The following is a 25,071-nucleotide window of genomic DNA, read 5'->3' as shown; positions in this document are numbered from 1 at the left end:
TGCAAAAGTTCATAGGTGGAAACTTATTTAGCTAAAGCTAATTAATTTACGTTAGCTCCACAGAGGAGTATTATGATTCCTCTTTCCAGTTTTACTCCTCATTAACTCCTCTGTAACTTGAATTTATTGCTACAGTGTCTACTTTTGCATTATCAGCACAAATCCAGCTTTTGGAAGCCTAGCACTCCAAGAAAAAGCTCACCAGTTTTTCCATCTTCAACAATTTGATATCTTGTTGATGTAGCTTCTCATTTTTGATCTCCAGCACTGCTTTCAAACTTTCCAGTTCTTGTTCCAGATACATAAGCTGAGGGTTTTTCTGCAAAATGACATGCAAAGTTAATGGAGGCCCCTCAAGGTTGCCATGCATAGCAAACATATTTTAAGTTACAACTGTAAATATTGACTTGTTACAGATTTCCTTAGCCAAGCAGGGGAAAATATTTATCACACACACACACACCCAAGGTACATCTAAAAAACTTCAAACTCGCAAGCTGTTTGTATGGAGGAATAACAGACAAAGTCTCTTTAAAACAAAACTTTCACAAATGCTCTAAATGTATTTACAGCTCTTGTGAAATTATTTTATTGATGTAAAAAGTGATAAAGGTGGTCACTTTCTGGTATATTGCTGTATTTTTAAACCACGCGTAAGGTTATCTATCCCAAGGTAAAATATATCTATAATGATAAAAACTTCAAATGGGCTTCAACCTTGAAACCACAGAAAGTCATCTTGTAATGAAAATGTACACACACACATCTGTCTGTTGAAATCTATCCAGAATTGTTTTATATTTGAAAATTATGGAGATCCGATCTCAAAAAAAGCAGCTGATAATTAAATTTAAACCCAATAGCTAAGATAATATGATAATCTAATGAAGCTCAAACAAAGCAAAGCAACAGCCAAAAACATAGGAACAGATAACATAGGTCCAGGTGCAGGCAAGACTATAAACATCTGTCAACTTTGGGGTTGAAGGAGAAAGTCTTCTGCACAGACCCACACCAGATCTTCCAACTTAAAACTACAGTAACTCAACCTGCAGAAAATGCACCACTACTCTGAATTGTAGACCCAGTAGAAATGATGTAATACACCTGGTTCAAAGGCTCATAGTATCTTCCTATCCAGAAATCATAGGGCAGGATGTCGTTTTAAAAAAACACAGCTAAAAATAGAAAACCAGCTAAGCTATGTGGATGTACTGTATACACACACATACAAAAACACAGCAAGTATGTGTATTTTAATTACACACATACCCCACATATGCAGTGTGATGGCAATTAGGCGCACATGACACTAGGATCTGTCAACCTTTTGACACCAGGGATCCACCTGAACCGTCCTCATTCTCTTAAAACCAAGAGTGCACTGCTCCTAGTGCAACACACCTGGTCAAGCAGCCCTTCATCAGTTTAAGCCACAACATTCGTAACTGCTATTCATGTTTGGAACATTAACAGTGAAGCCACAGCACAGAAATTGAGATAAGTCAATGCGATGCCTAATTGGTCCCTTTGCACGAGCACAAAGGTTTTTGATCCAGCAGGGAGGCATCTTTCACTCATGGAAGGAGAGGAGACATTATTTTTCCAAGCTCCCCTTCACCCAGTAGATCCCAGCCTTCCCCTCCTCCCCACAAAAAGAGTCTATTTCTAGAGGATTATAAAAGCAAGGCAGTACTTACAATATTTGTTTTTTCTTTGGCTGTACGTTTTTGCTCTTCCAACTTAAGCTTTTCATTCAGGGAATCATTTTCACTCTGTAATTCACTAATCTTTTTCTAAAAGATTAAAAACAAACAAAAAACACCCCAAACTTAAGACCTGAGCCTCTGCTATAAAGCCAGGTAACATTTTAGGAAATTGCTATCAAGTACGCTAAACAGAAAACCCCAGTGTGAGAAATTAGAAGTTGCAGAGATCCTTAACACAAACAGTAGGTCAGAGTTTAGAGAAGTAATGCTCCAAAGCATAGCTGTCCTGGCCAAGGAATTTGTCTAAGCAAAAATATAAAAACAAAATGCATGTTTTATAAAGAATCGGGAGTTGCATTGCTTATCCCATGGTTTCTAAGGGATAACCAGAAATATGTACTGTTGCACACCACCCCCAAACTGAGCAGTTTAAGGTTCCCAGGGGTTTGGTTCCAGGTGGTCTGTGTATCCTTTTAGAAAACGAGACACAGCGGAGATTGTGGTGTTTTTATGCTATATGGTTTATGTACAAATATATGCAACTTGAGCCTATAATGGAGTGCACAGCATCAATACCCCAAAGGGGTCTTGCCTCTTCCATAGACATAGCTTTGGGTCCAAACAGCCATCATGCTCTGCCTGCTGTTTTGTGTCTCGGTCACAACTCCTAACTTCTTACTCTAAACCCTGGCTTTATCAGTTGAGGGAAAGGTTCTGCTCATTGTCTAAATGGCTCATCCCTTAGGCTATCACCTCACACAGGAAGCTAGCCTGGCTTGTTTAGCTTTTAACACTTGTTGATTCCAAAGGATCAGATGTGTCTAACACACAGGTCTATACACATGGGTCTTAATTGGCTTTTGAAATTTGCTGATTCCAGGGGATTTAGAAGTGTCTAGCACACAGCTTAATACACACACAGGTCTAGCTCCCAAGTGTTAACACCCCAGATCTTAATTAAATTCCTTACTGAACACTTACTGAATCAAGGAATTTAGAAATGTCCAGCACCCACAAACTTGTACCAGTATGTAGTTTTAGATCATGGCTACTCGGGGCTGGCCCAAGACATTTTGATACCTGGCACTCCCCTCCTGACCAGGGAAGAAGGAGTGAGTGAAGATCTACATCAGGAACAAGGGGAATAAAGATCTCCTTTATATTGGAATCTGCTGCCCGAGGCCTCATGGATGGGGTGGGGTGGGCCGGCCCTATGGCAACAGTTCCAGGACATAGCTGTCAACTTACAGATTTGAAAATAAGGGGCCAGCAGCCTCAAAAATAAGGGATCAGCAGCCAAAATAAAGGATTTTCCGGGCACAGGTATGTTCAATTTCTGAGCTCCTCTAAGCCAAAGGCAGAAAGCCCAGTCAGCAGCCAAACAAAGCCTCAAGCCTCAAGGAAAACCACTGTCACCTCTCCACTGGGAAGCGCTGAGCAAAGGCGAGTCCCCAGGCAACGCGGCCGATTTGATCAGCACAAGGCATGCAAACTCCACCCCCCCCCAGTCGTTCTTAAACTCCTAACTCGGTGAGCAACGCAGCCAAGCAACACAGTTGGAGCCTCCCTCCTCCCTGACCAGCAGGGAGAGAGAGAGAGGAGCTGCTTCCTTTGAAACCTGGGAAATTTAAGGGACAGCAGCGGGACATGGCGCTGGGATAAGGGACTGTCCCGCCAAATAAGGGACGCTTGACAGCTATGTTCCAGGATGTTCTACAAATACAAGGTACATGTTGACTTTGACACTGTGGTGGCATCTAAATCTAGCAATGTTACAGTTGCCTCTGGCTTAGTAAGCAAAAGAGAAATTCCAGACCTCTAGTAGTTGTTGTTTTTCTTGGAGAGATTCTTCAAGTGTCCTTCTTTCTAATTCCTGGGCATTCTTGAGCTCTGAAAAATGTTTAGAGTCTTAACATTGCACAAGTGTACTCGCCTAACTTCTTTACAATACCTGTATAGTGTGGCTTTCATGGTTATTTTGGCAGGGAAGTTTTAATAAGGTACTGACCTCTTGTCACACTGCCAGGATTATAAACAATAAATGTATTTAGCAGCACAGCAAAGAAACTCTTCCTCTCTCACAGCAATAATGCAATGTGTTTGGTACCATCAAAGCAGATAAGCTATGCAATTTACCTGTAAAGGACAATTCGTGGTTCTTCTTCAGCTCATCTATCCTTTCCGTATGACTGGTTTCAAGCTCTAGCTTAAAGTTTTCATGTGTAATATTCAAGTTGTCGACCTGAGGAACAACAGCATATTTCACTTACGTTTGCCAGGACGTTTGCGATATCAACCACCACAGCCTTGTTAATTGCCACTGTGGCTATTTTATGTAATTATTACTGTTCGTTCTTTTTGCATTTGGCTTCCCTTCAACCTTACACCTCTCAATTCCTTCCTCCTCCCCCTCTAACCACATACCTGCATATACACAGAGCTGCCAGTTCAGGATGACACTCCATACATCTAATGAAACAGACCTTTGCTTAATTCATCATGATCAAGGGTTATCTCCTTTGCCAATTTTTATGTCTGAATAAAGGAGGTTGTACTTAAGAAATTAAGCAGATGAATCTCAGCCCAACTTCCATCCTGCCTACCTGTTCTTGGAGCTGTGCTTTGTATTTTTCAGCTTCTTCGATACAGATGCTCTGTAGTTTTTGGCATTCTGTTGTATAGAACTGCTTCAGCCTTTCTTCCAGTTCAGACAAATCTCTTTGGTGTTGCTGGTTCAGCTGCTGCACAAATCCTTCGTAAGCTGCTTGTAGTTCATGTCTACCTTTCTCCAATTTCTCATAGGCTGCAGAAGCGGTTACTGAAGACAGAAATGCAGTGACGCTCTATGTAAATAAAATGGTTTTGCAAGCACATGCTCACAGGACTTCTTTTAGGGAAGCACAGCCACAGCCCTCTTCAACAGAATACCATCTTTGATGACACATGGGGAGTTTCTTCCTTTCCTCCAGCCCTACAGTATTCAGGGATAGGACCCTAATTCTGTGAGAAAACACAGGTTTTGCAGGCAGACGTTTCAGCTTCAGTCTTCCTCACTGGAATCCTGGAGAGTCGCTGCCTGTTAGTTTAAGACAGCTTCTTGTTTCTAGGTAAATTCTAGACCCATAACATTTGATTCAAGTCCCACATCTTAAAATGCTTTTAAAAAGCTAAAGGTTTTTTCTCCCAGAGCTTTCAGGAGGTCTGCCTTCTGCAAATGCTCATCTAAATTTCCATAAATTTTATATAAAATTAAACTGTACAGAAGACTTTTATAAAAGTTGCACAGGAAGTTTGCTTGACATCTGTGTTGATGCCTATTGTTGTGTCTTTTTATTTGTTCACAGCTACTTTTTTCTTGGTATTTTAACTGATGCTTCACATACACACACACACACACACACACACACACACTCACACACACACACACATCTTTTAATGGCCATTTAATTGCACCCATGTTTGAAACCAGACTTCTGACTTACCACACATGGTTATTTTTGATATATATAGCTCGCTCAAGAGAGAGAGCGTGCTATAGTATTTAACTGTGTTTATGCTGTATATGCTATTTTGGAATATTATTTCTTTCTTTGAAAAATACCCTCTTACTTCCTAAATTTATCCAAACCAAAGCTAGTACACTGATAATCTGAAAGCAGCCTAACTAATCAGATTTGCGTAAGTACTCTATGTGGTCATCATTCAAAGAGCTCAGTTTCACCTAAGGCCATAATATCTTAAGAGCATTGTTACTGTACCTCTCCTTTCAATAATGCCAGAAGTAGGTGAATCAATGACAATTTGGTTCCCCTACAATTTTATGTTTTAAAATCCCCAAACATGTTCTCCCCCTAATCCTGCTTCCCATGTATTCCCTAGTTTCCTAGCACCAGTTCTTTCAAAAGTGGAACAGAGTTTGCTCACAAAAACCCCCACTCTATGTCATAATCTAGCCTTGCCCAAGTTGTTAAGTGTTTATAGCTATTCTGACTTCTGTAAAGACTTCATATTAAAAATTGGGAGGGGGGAAGAGAAAGATCTCTAGGACTGAGAAGATCAATAGCATTTGCACACATTATCATTCTGCTTACCCAATATGAAGTTACTTCATGTGTGTGAAATACTTAGCGCAAGGAGCATTTCACTCTCCCTAGTGCATCATTGCAGAGCAGCAGAGCTCCCATTTGGAAAGTAACCCGTTTAAGAAATTAAGCTTATGCACATGGTTTTACACAAAAACCTTTCAAAGACATCCACGGTGCCAAACAAAAAAGGGCTCTTCGCCTAACATATTGTAAGCTTCCAGCAGATAAAATCGCAGTAGGTCACAAAACCCTTAAGAATAGGCCCAAATATTTTAAGGCCTGTTATGATTGAAGCATTTTACAAATGCAAACTGAACGCTAAGTGGGCATTTCTAACTGTAATGTGTGATACACAAAGATTTCTTCTGAAAACCACCACTTAAAACATTCACCCTGCTTTAAGAATGTGACAAGTAATTATTCTCATAATAAAAAAGGCTTATGTATCTCTGAATTAAACGAAGGGTATATACTTCAACCACATTTCACAGGCACAGATTCAATCCATCAAATACACTATTTATATAGATAGCACTTTCATTAAGTGCTCCACATTCATCATCTGATTGATTTTTTTTTACAACAAATCTGTAAGGTAGGCCAGACTTGCCTCCACATTACAAGAGAAATGGAGGCCAAGTGATAGCATTTTGCCTAGGGCTATCCAATGGGCTTTAATTTGCTGGAAGGCACCCAGAGTGGCTGGGGCAACCAAGTCAGATGGGCAGCGCATATATATATATATATATATATATATATATATATATATAAAAATCAAATAGCAAACATCTCTTCCTATCACAGCAATCTCTCTATCAAAAAGTCAAGCATTCTAAAGCTTTTAAGAGGCAACTCTCATTTGGCCAATTTAAGCCATACCCCATCTCTCACTATTTTAGCATTACGGTCATCTGCTATGCTGCCTTGCGGCATTTACGTAATCTGATTACTGTAAGTGACAATTAACCTGCACCCAAGTTCATTTCAGACCTGTTGTCTACCAGAACCCGGCATGACACATGGCAATGAGTAAGATATAGCACACTTTTACAGTTGGTTTGCTTACTGGCAAAATACGGGATAAATGTCTGCAAAACCATTTAGGCAAACAACAAAATCCATGCTGAAAAGACACCCCCAGTAAATGTTTTGACCATCAGACACATGTTTCCAGGAGGCTGCTCTGGTAGGCTTAGTCAAGTTGGTGCCAGGAATTTGATGAACCCAAGGGTCAGGCAGACAACACTCCAGAGAAATGCAGAGCACAAACATATGAATACAGTCAGGGGATTAGATTGTTCTGGTTCAATACTGTGTGTCTTAAAATCAGCTTTGCTGCTGCATTCATTTAAGGGTTGTTTTTTTAAAAAAATGCAAAGGACAGCACAGAAGCCTGTACTTACCTAACTCTCCACGAAGATTGACAAGTTCTATCGACAGCTCTTTACGTTGTTTTACCACTTCCTCCCTCTGAGGAAAAAACAACAACACAGAGGCACATGGAATGTTAGTGAACACTCCAAGCAGAAAATACAACATTTGCCAATGCTTAACTTGCCTGCTATCTGTAGAATGACAAGAAACAGGAAAGTGAAGCCAAGATATGAATCATCCAGGACAACAGCTTCATAATGTTAGAAAAACACAGATGGCCCCCCGAGTTAAGGAAGTACGTAACTTGCAATAAGAACTCTGCCAATGGCTAAAGTAATCTTCAGTGGGGTTTTAGTTAAGTACACAATTTACTTTAAAGTTAACAAAACCTTAGTTTGCAAGTTAAGAAGGGTGGGGGTGCTAGAGATTAAATAAACAGTGTGTATTAAGTACCATTCAAGTAACCTTCCAGGATGCACGATGTTTGCCTCCAACCCATAACTGCGAGAACATCGTTAGGGATAAACAATACGTGTAATGTACTTTGTAACAAAGGTAAACATAAGCTTCAGCACAGAATACTCTTAGCCTGCTAGTACAAACTGATAAAGCCTCATTGCAAAATTTAAACGATAGCTGCAAGCTGCTGTGCCTGTCAAGGTTTTGCACAAAACACCAAAATTACAGTCATCTTTAAGAGTTCAAAGTGCTTCTGCTGTTAGCGCAAAGTTAGCCTGCAATCTATACTTCACTACTTTTCTTTCCACTCCTTGCCAAACCCTGTATTAAAAGAAGTTTCTGGACACCCCAGTAAAGAGTTCCGACTAAAGAACCAAACAGCACCCACGTAACAAATCTATGCTGTGCAAGCATTTCAGTAAGCTATCTGCTTCCAAGATGCAGCAACTGCTGTGGAGAGCAGAACATTGGCAGAGGTCGCCAGATCCAGCCTGCCTGCCTTCCCTCCAGCTGCTGGAACCATTTTTCACCTTGCTTGCAGCAAGCCGCTGCTTTTAAAATCCTTGTTATTCCAGGAGAGCCCCTACAGCGCAAATACCAATTACCTCTTTTGCAGCACACTGAGAATACAGGCACATTCTGCTGCTGGAGCAGCCCATCGTTCAGCTTCTCTGCCCAACCACATCCACGTAGCAGGCATGTACAGGTGGCAGGAACTACCACAAACCAAACTGGTCGGCCCACGCTTAACTCACAGCTAGGTAGCGCTCCTTTGGACACTGCCTCAGCTCGGCTTCATTGTGCTTTGCAGTTACCGTACTTCTTCTACTGGTCTCTCCCCCCAACACAGAAGCAGACACTGCAGCTTCTGCACTTGGCACAAGCAGCCAGTGATTACTTAAAGCCACAGCCCTTTCGTTTTTTGAAAAATGAGAACCAGACATTACAAAGATCGATTGCCACTTACTCAAATATCAGCTGGTACAGTGAAGGGTGGAGGGGAGGAAAGAGCACAGAAATCCCGACTACCTCTATGGATAATGGATCTTATTTTTAGCTTTTCTGAATTAGTTATTCTAGGCTTTCACTCTTAATTTATAGAAGAAGAAAACATGGCATGAATTGTAAGGAGCCGAGAGAAGGTACAGACCTTGCCAGTATGAATATACTATCATTTGTTATGTAGCTTCTTCGGTGAACCTGGTGCTTCTACAAGATAGACAAATCTCTGCTCCCAAGGAGCTTACAATACGGTTTTAAACAGTGGGGGCAAGGGGATTGCTTCCATCTTTTTCCTGTTACATTTGATGAAGCTATATATTCATTAATATTTCAGCATCGCTTTCGTGATTGCCCTCACAAGCACTCTTTTATGATTTAGACCACTTGCTATTATTCCCATTTTACAGATTGCTTAGTAACTGGCCTGAGTCAACCCTGTCGAGTCCATACCCAAAGGCTAAAGCCTAGAACCAAATCTATCTTTATATTTGCTGGGGGGAAACGGCACTCATTCACTCATTTTTAGCTTTCACCAAAATAGACATTCAAAAATAAAACACTATTTTTTTAAAAAAAAAATCACATCACTGATGAATAACACACCAGCCCACCCACCTTTTGTAGGGTGGAGTTGACGTCCAGCCTGAAAAGTTATGGGGAACTCATACACCTGCGTATTACTTTATAAAAACCAGCTTAAAACATAATGTTTTCGAACTTCCAAGTCTCATATTTCCTCCAAAACACTCAAGGTGGCAAACATGGTTCTCCCCTATTTTATTCTCACAACAACCCTTGGGGGTATGTTAGGCTGAGACGTGTTAAACAGCTCAAAGTTGACAAGCGAGGTTCACAGGTAAGTGGGGATTTAAACCCTGGTCTTCCAGAGCCAACACTCTAACCACAACACCAACGTGATGCTTCTCATAGAATCAAGGAATTGGAAGGGACTCCTGAGGATCATCTAGTCCAACCCTCTGCAGTGCAGGAATCTTGACTAAAGCATCCATGACAGATGGCCAACCTCACAAAGGTACAGTGGTACCTCGGGTTACAGACACTTCAGGTCACAGACTCCGCTAACCCAGAAATAGGACCTTGGGTTAAGAACTTTGCTTCAGGATGAGAACAGAAATCGCACAGCGGCGGTGGGAGGCCCCATTAGCTAAAGTGATACTTCAGGTTGAGAACAGTTTCAGGTTAAGAACGGACCTCCAGAACGAATTAAGTTCTTAAGCCAAGGTACCACTGTATTGCACTAATGTTAGTTTTCATTCGTTTCCCTAACATACCAGCATGGCTCTCTGCTACCTTAGAAACTACAGATCATCATTTATATTGTAAAACTCGTAATGCCGTTTAATCAAGTCTGCACTAGCCGTTTAAACAAGTCTGCGCTAGCCTCAAAAATTTGGCCGTGAGTTCTTTGGGTAACCTTCCCTAAGTGCATCTCTATTCCTCAATTCCCCAAGTGCAAGACCAGTCTTAAACCAGGAATATCAGTGACAAATTCACAGGTAGGTTTTGGCTGTAGAAGGAAAGGCCTCTTTAGCATTTTGCCATTTCTAAATTCTATACTGTATATAAAACAGGGACGCATGGAAAATATTTTTTTATTACTGAGTAGAATTAAGTTCTTCATGTTGCACGTATACAAAGGACTATGGTAGTTTTAATTCAAAGAGCAAGAACTGCCCTGCTGCAGACAGACAAGAGAAAGCCCCACCTTGAGAATACATTTGTTACATTCAGGACACTCATTCCAACTGCAAATTGGTTTAAAACTCACAAATGAGAAAAATCCACTTATCTGATAACCCGATTAGTGACCAGCCACTCCTACTAGCCATCGGTAAGACCAACAATTAGGACATTGTTCTTAGAAATCTGAGGGCAATAGCTCTATGGATCCACCCATTAGGTGGAAAGAAAGCATTACTGTTAAGCGAATCACATGAACAGCCCAGTATCTAGAAGGTCAATAACTTGGATATACAAAATTTAAGATGGCTCTCTTGCACGGAACGAATTATTTTTGCCAGTAGGAGCTACAGAAAACAAATCTGGCTAAAATACTTTAATAAAATAGATTAGCAGCAAAGGGAAGATGTCCAGGTAAGCGGCCACAATCAGGACAGACACACACGCAACACAAACTTTTACTGGGCTAAAAAGGGGGCATGGCCCACAGAAAGACTTGTGGAAGCTTCAAGTGATGCTACAGACTAGGACCCAAGGATTAGCTTAAACTCATGCAAGCAGTTTTGCTAAGCCCACCTCCCTCCACCCCGCCCCCAAATTCTCTGAAAGCTGACAAAATGGGGAAAAAGCACTAAATAATTATTTCTTCCCAGAGAAAAAACCATCATCCTATCCTGACCAAAGGCAGGGCTGATCTGAAGGGTGGGATGGCTGAAGGAGGTTGTGAAAGGCTTGAGGAGACCGTGCCCATCCAGCCCAGTGGAAGGAGTCATCCTGTCAATTGAATGTCCTCCAGTCCACACAGGCAAACAATTCTCTTTAAGAGCTGACACACACACACACACCCGCTCTACAGTCGTACCTTGGATCTCAAATGCCTTGGCTCCCAAACCAATCTGCTCCTGAACAATCGAAACCCAGAAGTGAGTGTTCCGGTTTTTGAACGATTTTCGGAAGCCAAACGTCCAGCGTGGCTTCCAATTGGCTGCAGGACGTTCCTGCAGCCAATCAAAAGCCGCACCTTGGTTTTCAAACAGTTTTGGGAGTCGAACAGACTCCCAGAAAGCATTCTGTTTGAGAACCAAGGTACGACTGTATTACAAGTTGTTTTTAAAAGGGGGTGGGAATTATTTGGAAAACCAAACAAAAACAAAGGTAGTCCTAAAGCCACCTCAAGCTTTGCACACATTTATATTAGTGTGCAAAACATGGACTGATGAAAAATGAGCAAACAGTATTGCTACTGGAAACAAGCTGAATGCATAAATTGTTCAGTTGCTGTTTTTCAGTTGCTGCTGTGGCTTATTTCTTTTTCATGAAGCGCTATTGGTTATTGCACTAAATTCAAACTGAAGCCTATTTAGGGAGCGAAGGGAATTCTATTTCAAATTTCCATTATTCAGTGCTCCATTAATTTCAGCATTCTATAATAATTCAGATCTGGCTTCAAAATTCTGCAGATCCCAAGTTTGCATTTGGCAGAACTGTGGCTAAACATTAGTGATTCGCCAAAATTCCAAAGGATAATATAGAAGAGGAAATTTAAATCTGGATTTAAAACATAGAAGTAGGTTTCATAATATTCTCCAGGGATCCCCCAACTAGATCACGTTCCCCCACAGTGCATTTTTACTTTATTTCCTTCGCCCACTTTTTCAAACTACTCATTTGACAGTAACGGTGTGACCATAGGATGAAAGCAGAGGGCCTGCTCATCTGTGAAGTCAAGAATTAATTATCAAGAATGCAGCATCAGCAAGTTCCAGAAAACTGAAAGATGTGCAAACATTTCCAATCAATAAAATAGGTCATGCACACTGCTAATCATGGGAAGACATTACTATTTCCTTGGCTGTCATAGTTGGGGGGGCGGGGAGAGAATGACCAGCAGTTTACCCAAGTCCTGCACAGACCTTGTGAGGTACTATTTTAGCTGTAAAAGCCATAATTGATGGTACCAAAAATCGGTAGACAAAATCTACTTTCCTCTATTTTGTGGATTTGTTTCAACTCTGTTTGTGTTACCCCAACTGGGGAGCTACTGAAGAGGGGCAAATGGTTCCTGTTTCTACAGCAACCAGACCATCGCTCCCTTGCACAGGGAATTACAGCCAAATAAGCACCGCTGTCAAAGTAATACACTAGGAAGGACCATCATTGGCATCCAAAATGAACTATATCCTGTGCAAGAAAGCCATCTGATGGGTTGCCTTGTCTCCCAACCCTTTTTCCCATGCCACTGTTTTTGCATTTTGTAAAAGGGTGTTCTGAAAATACAACATCCCATTATGGTTCAGACCTAGTTCATTGCTGCTGCTGCTGCTGCTGCTGCTGATTCAGATCCCTGCCATGAAATAGCTGTATGTCTGTGCAACAACTACAAAAGGTTACTGCGTTTGAAATGTACTTATACTGTGGGACCTCAAATTACAGACACTTCAGGTTACGCGTTTTCAGGTTATGGACTGCAGGAAACCTGGAAGTACCAGAAAGGGTTACTTCTGGGTTTCACCAACTGCGCTTTGCACATGCGCAGAAGTGCCAAATCGCATCACGCACGTGCGCAGACGCGGCGCTGCAGGTTACGAACGCTGCGAGTTGCCGATGTGCCTCCATCACGGATTACATCTGCAACCTGAGCTTCCACTGTAATAGGATGTTTTGTAAAAATATCATAGTACTACTCAACTTTCCACTTATATGCATTCCACACCCTCTATGCCTTTAATCCCAAATCCCATGTGTCTTCTCTTCCTCTTTCTCAGTCCTCCCACATCCTTGGGAACACAACACCCCCTCATCTCCTGCAAGCAGCCTAGCTCTTTGGAGTTCCCTGTGTAATCATGGACAAGAAATGGCTGATGTCAGACCAGGCTGAGGAGAACTGCTCTGATGAGGAATGGTGGGAGCCTCCCCCTCGACCTGCTCCTGAGCAGGATCCTGAAGCTGCCCAGGAGTAGTGGGACAGTATAGATTTTGAACAGTGGTTCACAGAGGGACATAGTTCAGAAGACAAAAGTTGGGAAGAACTAGGTGGTGAACAGCTAGGAGAAGAACTGGGAGACAGAAAGAGTTAACAGACTCTCTCTCTCTGGAAAGTATTCAGCATATCAGTCCAAGGTCACGTGGAGCAGATAAGGTGGCTACACAAAAAGCATGGTGGTTGCAAGATCAGGTTGCAAGACGGAAGTGACTGGGGGGGAAGTGGGTGGAATCCTTAATTGGGAACACCTTTATTCCGAGAATGGATGCTTTGTTCTTTTGCTGTGATCATTAGACTGGCCTCGACCAGAGCCAGGGCCTTTTCAGCCGTGACCCCGGCCTGGTGGAACACACTCTCACAAGAAACCAGGGCCCTGCAAGATTTGACATCCTTCCGCAGGGCCTGCAAGACGGAGCTGTTCCGCCAGGCCTTTGGTCAGGGTTCAGTCTGACTCCTTTTCTCTTTGTATAAGAACAAGCACAAAGGAGCCCGCTCACAGGTCCTTAAAATATCAGTGGAAACAATTGGTCCTGACGAGTATTAACTGCTTTCAATTTTAAAAGAGCAAGATACCCCTGTATTAACCAATGATCTTTGTGGGGTTTGCAGGATGGGGAAAAAAATCTTTCCATGCATGAAAGTCAAAGATTGTTGTTTGCTATTTTCCATGGTAACGAAACCTAGGTACGAACATGTGGAGGAATAATATTTGCCTTGTAAAAGTTGCCAGGTTTAGAATTACTATTTAAAAGATTTGTATTTAAACCAAAATGCAGTAATTGCAACAAACTTACCACCTCTTTCTTGTGGCCGGATATTAAGTTCAGAGGCACAGATCGATCTAATCCAACGTAGGCCTTAAAGAATTTTACCAGTTTGCCAAGCTGGCTTTCTCCCTGGTAGACATTTATATGGAAATACCAGAAACATCATTGACATTTTGGAACTATTGCAAACCAATAGGAACACAAGGGCGGTTTTAATCTTCATTGATGCGGAGAAAGCATTTGATAATATATCTTGGAAGTTTATGAAGAAAAATTTGGAAGGGATGGGAGTGGGACGGGGGTTTGAAAATGGAATAGAAGCAATCTATTCAGAACAGAAAGCTAAATTAATAGTGAACAATGTGGTGACGGAGGAATTTAAAATTGAAAAAGGGACACGACAAGGGTGCCCTCTATCCCCTCTTTTATTCATTTCAGTCCTGGAGGTGCTATTGAACATGATTAGGGAGGACCGGTTGGTACAAGGGATAGAGGTCGGAGTGAAACAATATAAACTGAAAGCTTTTGCAGATGACTTAGTTTTGACATTACAGGAGCCAGAACCCAGTACAAAAAGAGTTTTAGAACTTATTCATGAGTTTGGTCGGGTTGCAGGATTTAAGTTGAACAAACAAAAGACTAAGGTTTTGGCCAAAAACTTGACATCTACAGAAACAGAGGGGTTTCAGAGAGAAACAGAATTAAATGTGGTTAAAAAGGTGAAATACCTAGGGATCTATTTGTCTTCCAAAAATTTGAACTTATTTAAAGACAATTATGAAAAATGTTGGTCGGAAATTAAGAAGGACTTAGAAATTTGGTCAAGATTGAAACTTTCCTTGTTGGGTCGAATAGCAGCTATAAAGATGAATGTATTGCCGAAAATGTTATTTTTGTTTCAGACCCTACAGATCGTGGACAGAGTGGAATGTTTTGGAAAATGGCAGAAGGATATATCTGGGTTTGTCTGGCAGGGCAAAAAGCCTCGAATAAAGTTTAAAATACTAACTGACTCGAAAGAAAGAGGAGGGTTTGCCCTGCCGGACTTGAGGTTATATTATGAATCTGCAGCCTTCTGCTGGTTGAAAGATTGGTTTTTGTTAGAAAACACTGATGTCCTGGATCTGGAAGGGTTTGATAATGCTTTTGGTTGGCATGCATATCTATGGTACGACAAGGTTAAGGTTCATAAACTGTTCAAAAATCATATTGTCAGAAAATCAATTTTTGCAGTCTGGATGAAATATAAGGACTTATTAGAGAGTAAAACCCCGAGGTGGCTATCACCAGTGGAGGCCAAGGCTCGAAAAAGACCCAATATGGAGGCCTATTGGCCGAAATATTGGGAAATAATCGAAAAAATTGGAGACAACTGGAAACTGCAGAGTAAGGATAAACTAAAAAATAAGGTGCGAGATTGGTTACACTATGCTCAAATTCAAGAGGTTTTTAAATTGGATAAAAAAGTTGGTTTCCAAGTGGAAAAATCGAAATTGGAGACAGAATTGTTAGAACCAAAAACTAAGGTATTATCGAGAATGTACAACTTGCTGCTTAAGTGGAATACACAGGATGAGACAGTTAAATCTGCCATGATAAAATGGGCACAGGATGTCGGACATAACATTATGTTTGAAGACTGGGAAAGGTTATGGAACAACGGGATAAAATTCACGGCATGTAGTGCCCTGAAAGAAAATATTATGAAAATGTTATACCGGTGGTACATGACCCCAGTCAAGCTAGCTAAGATATATCACCTGTCTGATAACAAATGTTGGAAATGTAAGGAGGCAGAAGGGACATTTTTTCATCTCTGGTGGACCTGCCCAAAAGTGAAGGCCTTCTGGGAAATGATTTACAATGAACTGAAAAAGGTATTTAAGTATACCTTTCCCAAGAAACCAGAGGCCTTCCTGCTGGGCATGGTAGACCAGAAAGTGTCAAAGAAAGATAGAACTTTGTTTATGTATGCTACCACAGCAGCAAGAATACTCATCGCAAAGAATTGGAAGACACAAGATTTACCCACGTTGGAGGAATGGCAGACGCAGTTGATGGACTATATGGAACTAGCTGAAATGACCGGCAGAATCCGAGATTTGGATGAAGAATCAGTCGAGGCGGATTGGAAAAAATTTAAAGACTATTTGCAAAAATACTATAAGCTGTATGAACTTTAAGACAGTGCATGTTTTTGGAAAGGTTACGCTTTAGCAAATATGATTAAGCAAATGGTAAAATTAATGACAAATGAGAAAAGAAGTCAATGTGAATCAAACATTTTATGTTTATTTTAAAAGGTAACAAAGTTAAGATACAATATACTGAATATGGGTACATAATAATGGAAAGTTCCAACAAGGTTTGAAATAAGGTAACAAATTGCTGATATTGCTACTACAAAGAACGCAGATCTGGAAGGTGTGGGGAAGTCCAATGGTTTTCTTTTTTGTTAAAAAAATCAAAAATTGTTTCTTGTATTTGGGTTTTTCTGTATTGTATTGAATTGTCAAAATTATGAAAAGAAACGTAATAAAAATTATTTAAAAAAAAAAAAAAAAAAAAGAATTTTACCAGTTTGCAACCCATGAGTTGTGCAAAAAGTATTAACGTAATAGGCAAGAAGAACTCTGAATGGCCCAATAAATTCATGGACAATTAATGTTGTATTTTACAGATCTGACGAGTGTATTTTCAAGAGAACAGGCAAACCCATGTTCTCTGGGGGTAAAGTTGTTATACATTCTTAAAACGCTATTTCAAGGAAGTTGCATTTATGTTTGAACATTTTTCCAGCCATGTTTTAATTAAAAGCCCATGTTTAGGAAACAATGAGCCCACCTCAATCTTTCTCTCAGTATAAGGTTAAAGGATTAAAGACAAAGGTGATGACATCAATAGTTGCCACAACAACAGAGGCATCACTAATATAGTATTGTGACCTCATTGCTTTTTCAAGTAGAAGGTCCAGCAATTGTTCCATTTCAAAACCAGTGTGCATGTCAGCATAAAAATGCATAACACACCTTTGAACGAAACACTTCAAGCAATTATTATTCTTAAGAAAATTATTCCTGAAAGTTTTCCATCTTGATACTCACTATTATCTCCCACTCCTGACAGACTTCAAATGCAAATATTCCCACGGAAAAAACTGAACCAGTTTGAAGTCTGTGTTTCATCGACAATTTAAATGATGACATCACATTAAAGCCAAGTTCAAACAAAGAACAGATGAGAAGTTAAACCTGTTTCTTGACTACTGAATATAGTAACTCACATGACTACACAAAATAGACAAATCCCCCCCCCCCCATGTAGAGAAGTGGGTGGCTGGGAGCAGGGTTCCCGCTTCTCCCTATTATGTCAGGGTTCTTTGGTTTGCTATGAAGGGTTTTCTGTCTGTTTGGAGGAACATTCAGACCACCTGTAGGCTGAAGTGATAGTGTAGCACTTGCTTCAGGGGTTGAAAATCCAAAATGCACCTCCCATAGTGGTAGCAATAGTTGATCCTTGCTGCCCTTCAAAATCCTCTATTCAAGGAAGGCTGCATTCAAGGAAGGCTGCATCTTTAATAAAGAAGCTCCTGCTTCTGAAAAAGTTCAAGTCACTTAGCATAAATGAGGTGACATAGTGTCCTTGGATGTATGAAATGAGTCGATAATAAGTGCAAAAGATTTCCTCTTGTCTAAGCCGCGAGGCTATCACCCAAGTAATAAAAACCAAGTAGTTGATCAGATGATTGCCATCAATTAGATGCATATAATTCTACATAAACTTGCATTTAGATTAAAACAACAGGTATGAAACAAGAATAATGTTTTGGGCTACATTCAATGCTACAGTCTGCTAGAGCAAAGCTACTCATCTATGCTGCACAGGAGAGGAATTTCACAAAACAAGGGCGCTGGGATTTTTTGTGTGCAAGAGAATTATGGATTACTTTGACTATGTAAGGGCATAATATAAAACTCATCAGTAAAGTGAAATATTTGGAAGATCAGACCAGTGTAAACAGGGTGTAAAGAGGGTGTGTGTGTGTGTGTGTGTATATATATATATATATATATATATATATATATATATATATATATATAAACTCTTGCTTCTGGTAAGGAGGATCTATTAAGCAAGACCTGGACACAAACAGGACCATTCCTTTGGTTTCTTACAATTTGCCATCTATTTTCCCCTGCCCCACCCCATCTGTTGATGCTCTCAATGAACAAATATCTGAAAAACGAACTGGGAAGGGAACACAGCTACAACACTATGAATTAACTCTATGAATAAGCAGACTTTTCAAATTTGGTATGAGTGTTGCTCATTAGAATTGCCTGTCCTATCACCCACACATCCCAAAATCTGAAGAATTTAAAAAGCAAAGTGACAGATGAGATACTGTCAAATTCCATCAACTTTTGCCTGAAAAAGTCAACCAGCCAAACCTGATGCATGCAGTGGCGTAGCGTGGGGGGTGCAGGAGGGGCCGGCCGCACCGGGCGCAACATCTGGGGGGGGGGCGCGCTCGCACTCGCAGCTCTCTGCCCCTATCTGGCTCACTCAGGGTTAGGGGGCGCAAATTACTTGCCTTGCCCCGGGTGCTGACAACCCACGCTACGCCACTGGATGCATGTTAACCATTCAGAGACTAGTGACAAGTGTAATAAATTAATGCTTAGAAGTAACTGTGCTACATGAGGATAGACAGTTCACTGAGAGGTCACTGGCATCTGGCCAAGCATTTAATGCGTTCAGAACTGCAGTGCTATATATCTTATTTTTTAAACTTGCCAACTGCATATGCTTCTAAAATACTGCTTGAAGCAATCCATAAGGTATGCATTTAAGAGAAATATTATTGGTGAGAAATTCTATTAAAACCCAGGTTGCCAATGAAAGAACACAAAATGCCCAGAACAAGGAAAATGGCCCATCATTTACCATAGGGTGAGTACTACTCATTTTCACCTTTGTAAACAACATTTCTGAATCTAGCCTCACAATGAAATTAATGGGTCCTCCTGACCAACAAAGCACAGAGGGTTAAAAATAAAATAAAAATCCTATTAACTTTGCAAAATACAAGCTAATAATGGTTCTGCATTCTTGAAGACCTTCCCATGACTCTAAGGTGGCATTCACACCTTTGCATGGGAGATTCCATGAGAGGAATGATCTTTAAATTAAACTCACGGAAAGGTCACTGCCCAGCCTATACAATGCTGCTGATCTATTCTGCCAAGTAGTTTACACATCTGTCGTAGTCACACCCTAAGGACAACTTTGAGAGACAAGGCAATTTTCATTTCAGAACCGAGGCTCAGAGAGCTAGCCTTGAGAACATTGCTATTCCCGGAGCTACATGGATCCATCACTAAAATGTGGATTTGAATCATCGGGGAGGGAAAAACAACATTGGGAAACATCCATGCTTGAATGGCCCAGAGCAATGGGCAATGACAGCCATGCATTCCAGACATGGGAAGGATTGGAATGACTATAGGTATGAATGAGGATGCTGACCAAAGCTTCCTGTGCCTGTTTTGCCGTGTGTGTGTGTGTGTGTGTGTGTGTGTGTGTGTGTATGTTGGTCGGTATTCATGTTTGTGTGAAATAATAATAATAATAATATAGTGGTACCTCAGATTAAGTACTTAATTCATTCCGGAGGTCCGTTCTTAACCTGAAACTGTTCTTAACCTGAAGCACCACTTTAGCTAATGGGGCCTCCTGCTGCTGCCGTGCCACCGGAGCCCGATTTCTGTTCTCATCCTGAAGCAAAGTTCTTAACCTGAAGCACTATTTCTGGGTTAGCGGAGTCTGTAACCTGAAGCATATGTAACCTGAAGAGTATGTAACCCGAGGTACCACTGTATATGTAGATGAACAGGATTGAAAGGAAGAGGAGAAGCGGGACACCGCCAATGTAAAGAAGAGGCTGCAGTGGGTAAAGATGAAGGAAAAGAGGAAGCAGTGGGAGAAACATGGGCATAGGGAAATGAAGGCTGTAAGGACAATACTTCATATTTAGTTTAGCTGAGATGTGTTAATGGTTGGCTTCTTTTTAAAATGTTATGCAGTTTTGGCCTTTTAAGATGTTTGTTAATTTTATTTCACACAACTAAGTGTCTAGCCTAGCCAGATAAAGCGAATAATTAAGGATAATTAACTTCCAAAATAGCTGGTGCACTTAGTATGCTCTTCCAGTTCAGACAAGACTTGACTGCTTTTATATTGCTTTTTTTAAGAGATGGGTTTTTCTTTGCATATATCAGTTGGAAAAGTAAACAACATTGCATCGTCCATTCTTATTTCTTCTAATGCTGAACTTAAAAAACCCATCCAATTTCTCTTTTATCAGAGTAGGAATGGGTAACTTTAGCATTCCAAAATTCTGAAAGCTGGGATATTTGTTTAGAATTAAAAGCTTCAACTTTACTGGCTTACGACTGCGGACATAATAACTTCCAACTTTTCAGGGTTAGTTAGACAAACCATCTAAAAGGTAAATTTGGATGAAGTGCTGTCAATACAGAGAAAAAGAAACTTGCAAATAGCATTGCAGTCTGTGACCATTTCCTCTCAGCGTACTTAACATTTACAAGAATTAGATGTCAGATTCTGTATCGTCTGAGCAGATTTAACTGGTAAGAGCGGTGCAGAGCTAATTTATGCTTTAAAAACAAAGGCATTCAAATTACAACTTATACACACAGCATGCCACTTAATTGCAGCGCGCAGTTATGTGTTTAATCATTTGATACTATACCATGAAAGATCTCAAAGTATGCGTTGTTTAACAACGCATTTAACACATTTAACACATTGCAGACTTGTTTGCCCTGTTTGCCTTGTATTTTGAAATATTCCATGCTCTCAGTAGATAATAGCCCTTACAGTAAATGGGCAGTTGCCTGCCTTCTGCTAATCTGTATATGGGGCTATTTGGCTACTCCTTCATCGTGATTTCACACACCATCCAATACACACAGTGTGAAACAGGAGTGATGCCTTTTCCTTGCTTCTCTCTTATTCTGAGATGGAACATAGGAATGAACACCCATCATCTGAAGACAGCCTCTTCCCTACTATCCAGGACTAGGCAATACACCAAAATCTATTTAAGGTAGAACATCCCAATTTGAGTAAACCTATGAGGAGGGAGGAGTGGAGAATCAATATTCAAATATTCCCTGAATGCATATTTGAGTTATTATAGTACTATTATTTGTGGCAGGTAGGCAGTATGCTTGAAACCCTTTAAATTCCTGGATCTAGCAAGTGCTGAAATCTAAGTAAGGGTTCAAGTAAGGTGGCGCATCGGAAGATGGCTGACAATAACATCTCTCCGACCCACACGAGGTAATTTGGAGGCTATGATGGGGGTAATTAGCCTCCTTAACCCCCCCAGGATGGTGGGGGGGACGGCCCTTGCCTGCTGTGCCCTATACCACCCCCGAATTTGTGGGGGTGGGGGCACTAGGCACAAAGCCCTCCTGTGGGATTCCGGCACTCCTGGACGCCGTCCCTGATTCGCGCCGCTAGTTGCAAGCATCTTCAAAAGAAACAATTTGGACGAGATAAATTGCACATGCTTCAAGGAAAAAGGGGAGTAAAGACTGCTGACAGAAGAGATCTCTGATAACAAGACAAGAATAAAATATGAGAAGATACGTCAAGATACGGTATGACTGAGGGGGGAGGGGGAAAAAAAACCTGCCTTCCTTTTTCTTATGTGATTTAACAAGAATCCCCTCCCCTAATGAGTCAGAAACTAAGGACTTAAGCTGTGGATTTAAGGCTGTGTGGAGATAAACTTTCGAACCAAAGCAATGTTTCAAGATGAAGCTGGAAAGCTAAGAGTTTTGGAATGACGCAGTTAAAAATGCCATCGCCATTTTGGGAGGCATTGTTGGAGCTCTTGGGTCTGGGAGGAGAAAGAGAGAAATAGAGTTGTTTACATATCGTGGATCAACTTCTCGGTGGGACTTAAGAGCGACAAATGCCAAATTTATGATGGAAAGAGCGATGTTATCTATGAAGGAGATATATGGAAACCATCTGGACTTAGTGGAGGAACGGGAAATCCACACAGGATTATTATTTTGCTTATCGGCTTAAGGAGACTAACAGAAGAGATCATAAAGGAAAAATAGAAATTATATGAACAAGATATGATGTGGAAACACCAAGATAAGACTGGATAGAATTATGAATTTTGTTTGGACTGATTGGGAATGATTTGGACATTAACGCAGTAATAAGAAGATGATCTGAATCCCCCTTTGGATCTTGAAGTATGGGTTCCCCCAACAAAATTTAAAAATTTGGCTTTGTAATTTGGAATTTATGTGATGTGATTTAATTTGATGTGATTGGCCAGTTAATAAAAATTATTTTTTTTAAAAAAAAACAAATTGTTGAAACAGCCAGACAAGTTTCTTGGTAATGGCCCTCTAAGTATGGGCCATTAAGGTAACAAAGGAAGTGGCTCTGTGCCAGATAACAAATGGGTGGGCCCTCCTCTCTCAGCTTGACAGACAAAATTGCACAGGGAAATTACATTGGCTCCCAGTACGTTTCCGAGCACAATTCAAAGTGTTGGTGCTGACCTTTAAAGCCCTAAACGGCCTCGGGTCCAGTATACCTGAAGGAGCGTCTCCACCCCCATCATTCTGCCCGGACGCTGAGGTCCAGCGCCGAGGGCCTTCTGGCGGTTCCCTCATTGCGAGAAGCAAAGCTACAGGGAACCAGGCAGAGGGCCTTCTCGGTAGTGGCGCCCGCCCTGTGGAACGCCCTTCCAGCAGATGTCAAAGCGATAAACAACTACCTGACATTCAGAAGACATCTTAAGGCAGCCCTGTTCAGGGAAGTTTTTAATGTGTGATATTTTACTGTATTTTTGGTTTTTATGGAAGCCGCCCAGAGTGGCTGGGGAGGCCCAGCCAGATGGGCGGGGTATAAATAATAAATTATTATTATTATTATTATTATTATTATTATTATTAAAGCCAGAGTTGGGAGTTATTAGTTATGTGAGCTGGAAGCAGGAAGCAGGTTGGGAAGCTAGAGAGAGATGCCTCATCTCTGTTGGAATCAAAGGCTGTGGCTATGGGAGAAGCATGGCCCTTTTCGGGTACTGATGCTGAGAACACCTCCATCGTAAGCTCAGGTTGCATATACATATCCCTCATTCCAAAGGAAATATGAACCCTGAGTAAGCGCCTGGAACCCCTGAAATATTGCTCCGCTTGGAAATTGGGGTGGCGTGCAACAATAAAAGCCTATAAACATCCAAGTTCCTTCATATTTAGATATTTTTTCAGCACAAATCAAATCAAATGTAGAAAAGATGTAAAACGCAAGCAATACCAAATAATTAAATGTGCATTCAAAGCTCTGAATTAACTTTACCTCGGACTCCAAGTGCTGGATCACAATAGCCAACGCTTCAAATTTCTGATGACTGATGCCCAAGCATTTCTTCAATCGCTGGATAAGTCCACTTTGGTTCTCACACTTTTTTTTGTATTGTGTCAGCTCGTGTTGTTTTGTTTCTGGCGAATGCACTTCGATAGATGAACTGCGGGTTTGTATGAATGAGTTCTTGGGACTCTTCTGCTTGCCCCTGTCAACTGCAGAACACAGAAACAAGAAGCAACAACTTTGAACGTCGTAAACGTCAAGAGTACAAGTAAATTAGGCGTATCAAGTAATTCTTTGTCAAAGTTATGCTTTTGGGCATTACTTTGATAGCTGCGGGAAGCAAAGTACTTCAAAACAAGGAAGACTCCTTATATGCAGTTTGCCAAGTTGTCAGCAAGTGTTCTATTGCTATATTTTGTAATAAATACTGAAGCTTATCCATTAGCAGCATCTTTTCCCACACATTTCTATTTTAGAAAGCTTACCATAATATTGCAGTGCCTTTCTAACATATACTCACAATGCTGCAATCTCAAATGCAACAGCTTGCTCAATTTCATTTTCAAAGCAGTTTTAATGGCATATTTAACATAAAATTTGCACCACAGGCACTTCCATGTACAAATTTCCATTGCAAATTACAGCTTTACCATTTCTGCTTTCCAACATAGACACTTCCAACTAGGTTTAGCAATCTTTCCCCTCTTAATTGCAAATTGCGGAGTTTCTCAGCTTTATAATGAAAAACACAAACCCTGAAGTTAAGGGACCTCTCAAGTCCATTAAAAGGATTATCATTCAAACATGAGAAATATATAAAAAGATAGTGGACAAGATAAAACCAGGATGTACACTGTGCTCCTTCCTACAATTCCAGCACTGCTAAGCATTATTGGGATTTTCACTACTGTGCTCTGCTCATTGGCAATCATTTCTAACAAGCCACGTTAAACATTTGGGTGCTCTCAGTACCACAGCTGATTAATTGGCAATCATGTATTGCTCAGTTTTGCCAAAGATTAATTTCCAACATGGCTTTATCAAGCAACATTCCCCAGATGCAGTGATGCAACTTCTCTCAGGTTTCTGGCAGGTGCCCTTACAAAAATACTGTGTTTTTTTAGCATAATGTATACTGTACTAATAAATATACAACTGTTTCACATTTGCAGGAATATTCCATCAGTTTTTATACTCTTGCCACCGTTACATACCCGAAGCCCTAGAGGCTCTATATAGGGGTCAGCACACTTTCTCAGCAGGGGGCCGGTCCACTGTCCCTCAGACCTTGGGGGGGGGGGAGCAGACTATATTTGGGGGGGGGGGGTTGAACGAATTCCTATGCCCCACAAATAACCCAGAGATGCATTTTAAATAAAAGGACACATTCTACTCATGTAAAAACACGCTGATGCCCAGACAGTCTGCAGGCCGGATTTAGTAGGCGATTGGGCTGGATCCGGCCCCCGGGCCTTCGTTTGCCTACCCATGCTCTATGACAACATTCAAAACAAGAACTTTCTTTCCAAAGTTACTTGATGCACTGGGTTCCCTTAATC

At 40.9% G+C, this 25,071-nt stretch overlaps 1 protein-coding gene across 9 annotated transcripts in view; it reads right to left on the bottom strand.

Moving 5' to 3' along the window:
- MTUS1 (microtubule associated scaffold protein 1) overlaps window positions 1-25,071 on the bottom strand; it is a 107,779-nt gene that overhangs the window by 4,939 nt on the left and 77,769 nt on the right. For all 9 annotated transcript variants that reach the window (XM_083630135.1, XM_083630132.1, XM_083630137.1 and 6 more), the window contains 7 exons: window positions 23,501-23,721; window positions 7,198-7,264; window positions 4,313-4,527; window positions 3,846-3,951; window positions 3,526-3,599; window positions 1,701-1,796; window positions 203-319 (listed from right to left, as the gene is read on the bottom strand). In XM_083630135.1, the coding sequence (XP_083486261.1) occupies window positions 203-319; window positions 1,701-1,796; window positions 3,526-3,599; window positions 3,846-3,951; window positions 4,313-4,527; window positions 7,198-7,264; window positions 23,501-23,721 (896 nt within the window). The remainder of the gene's footprint in view (window positions 1-202; window positions 320-1,700; window positions 1,797-3,525; window positions 3,600-3,845; window positions 3,952-4,312; window positions 4,528-7,197; window positions 7,265-23,500; window positions 23,722-25,071) is intronic.

This window comes from Podarcis filfolensis (assembly GCF_964270895.1).
Source record: "Podarcis filfolensis genome assembly, chromosome: 9".
NCBI lineage: Eukaryota > Metazoa > Chordata > Lepidosauria > Squamata > Lacertidae > Podarcis > Podarcis filfolensis.
The sequence above is the reverse complement of the archived record's forward strand: the minus strand, read 5'-3'. Positions and strand labels throughout refer to the sequence as shown.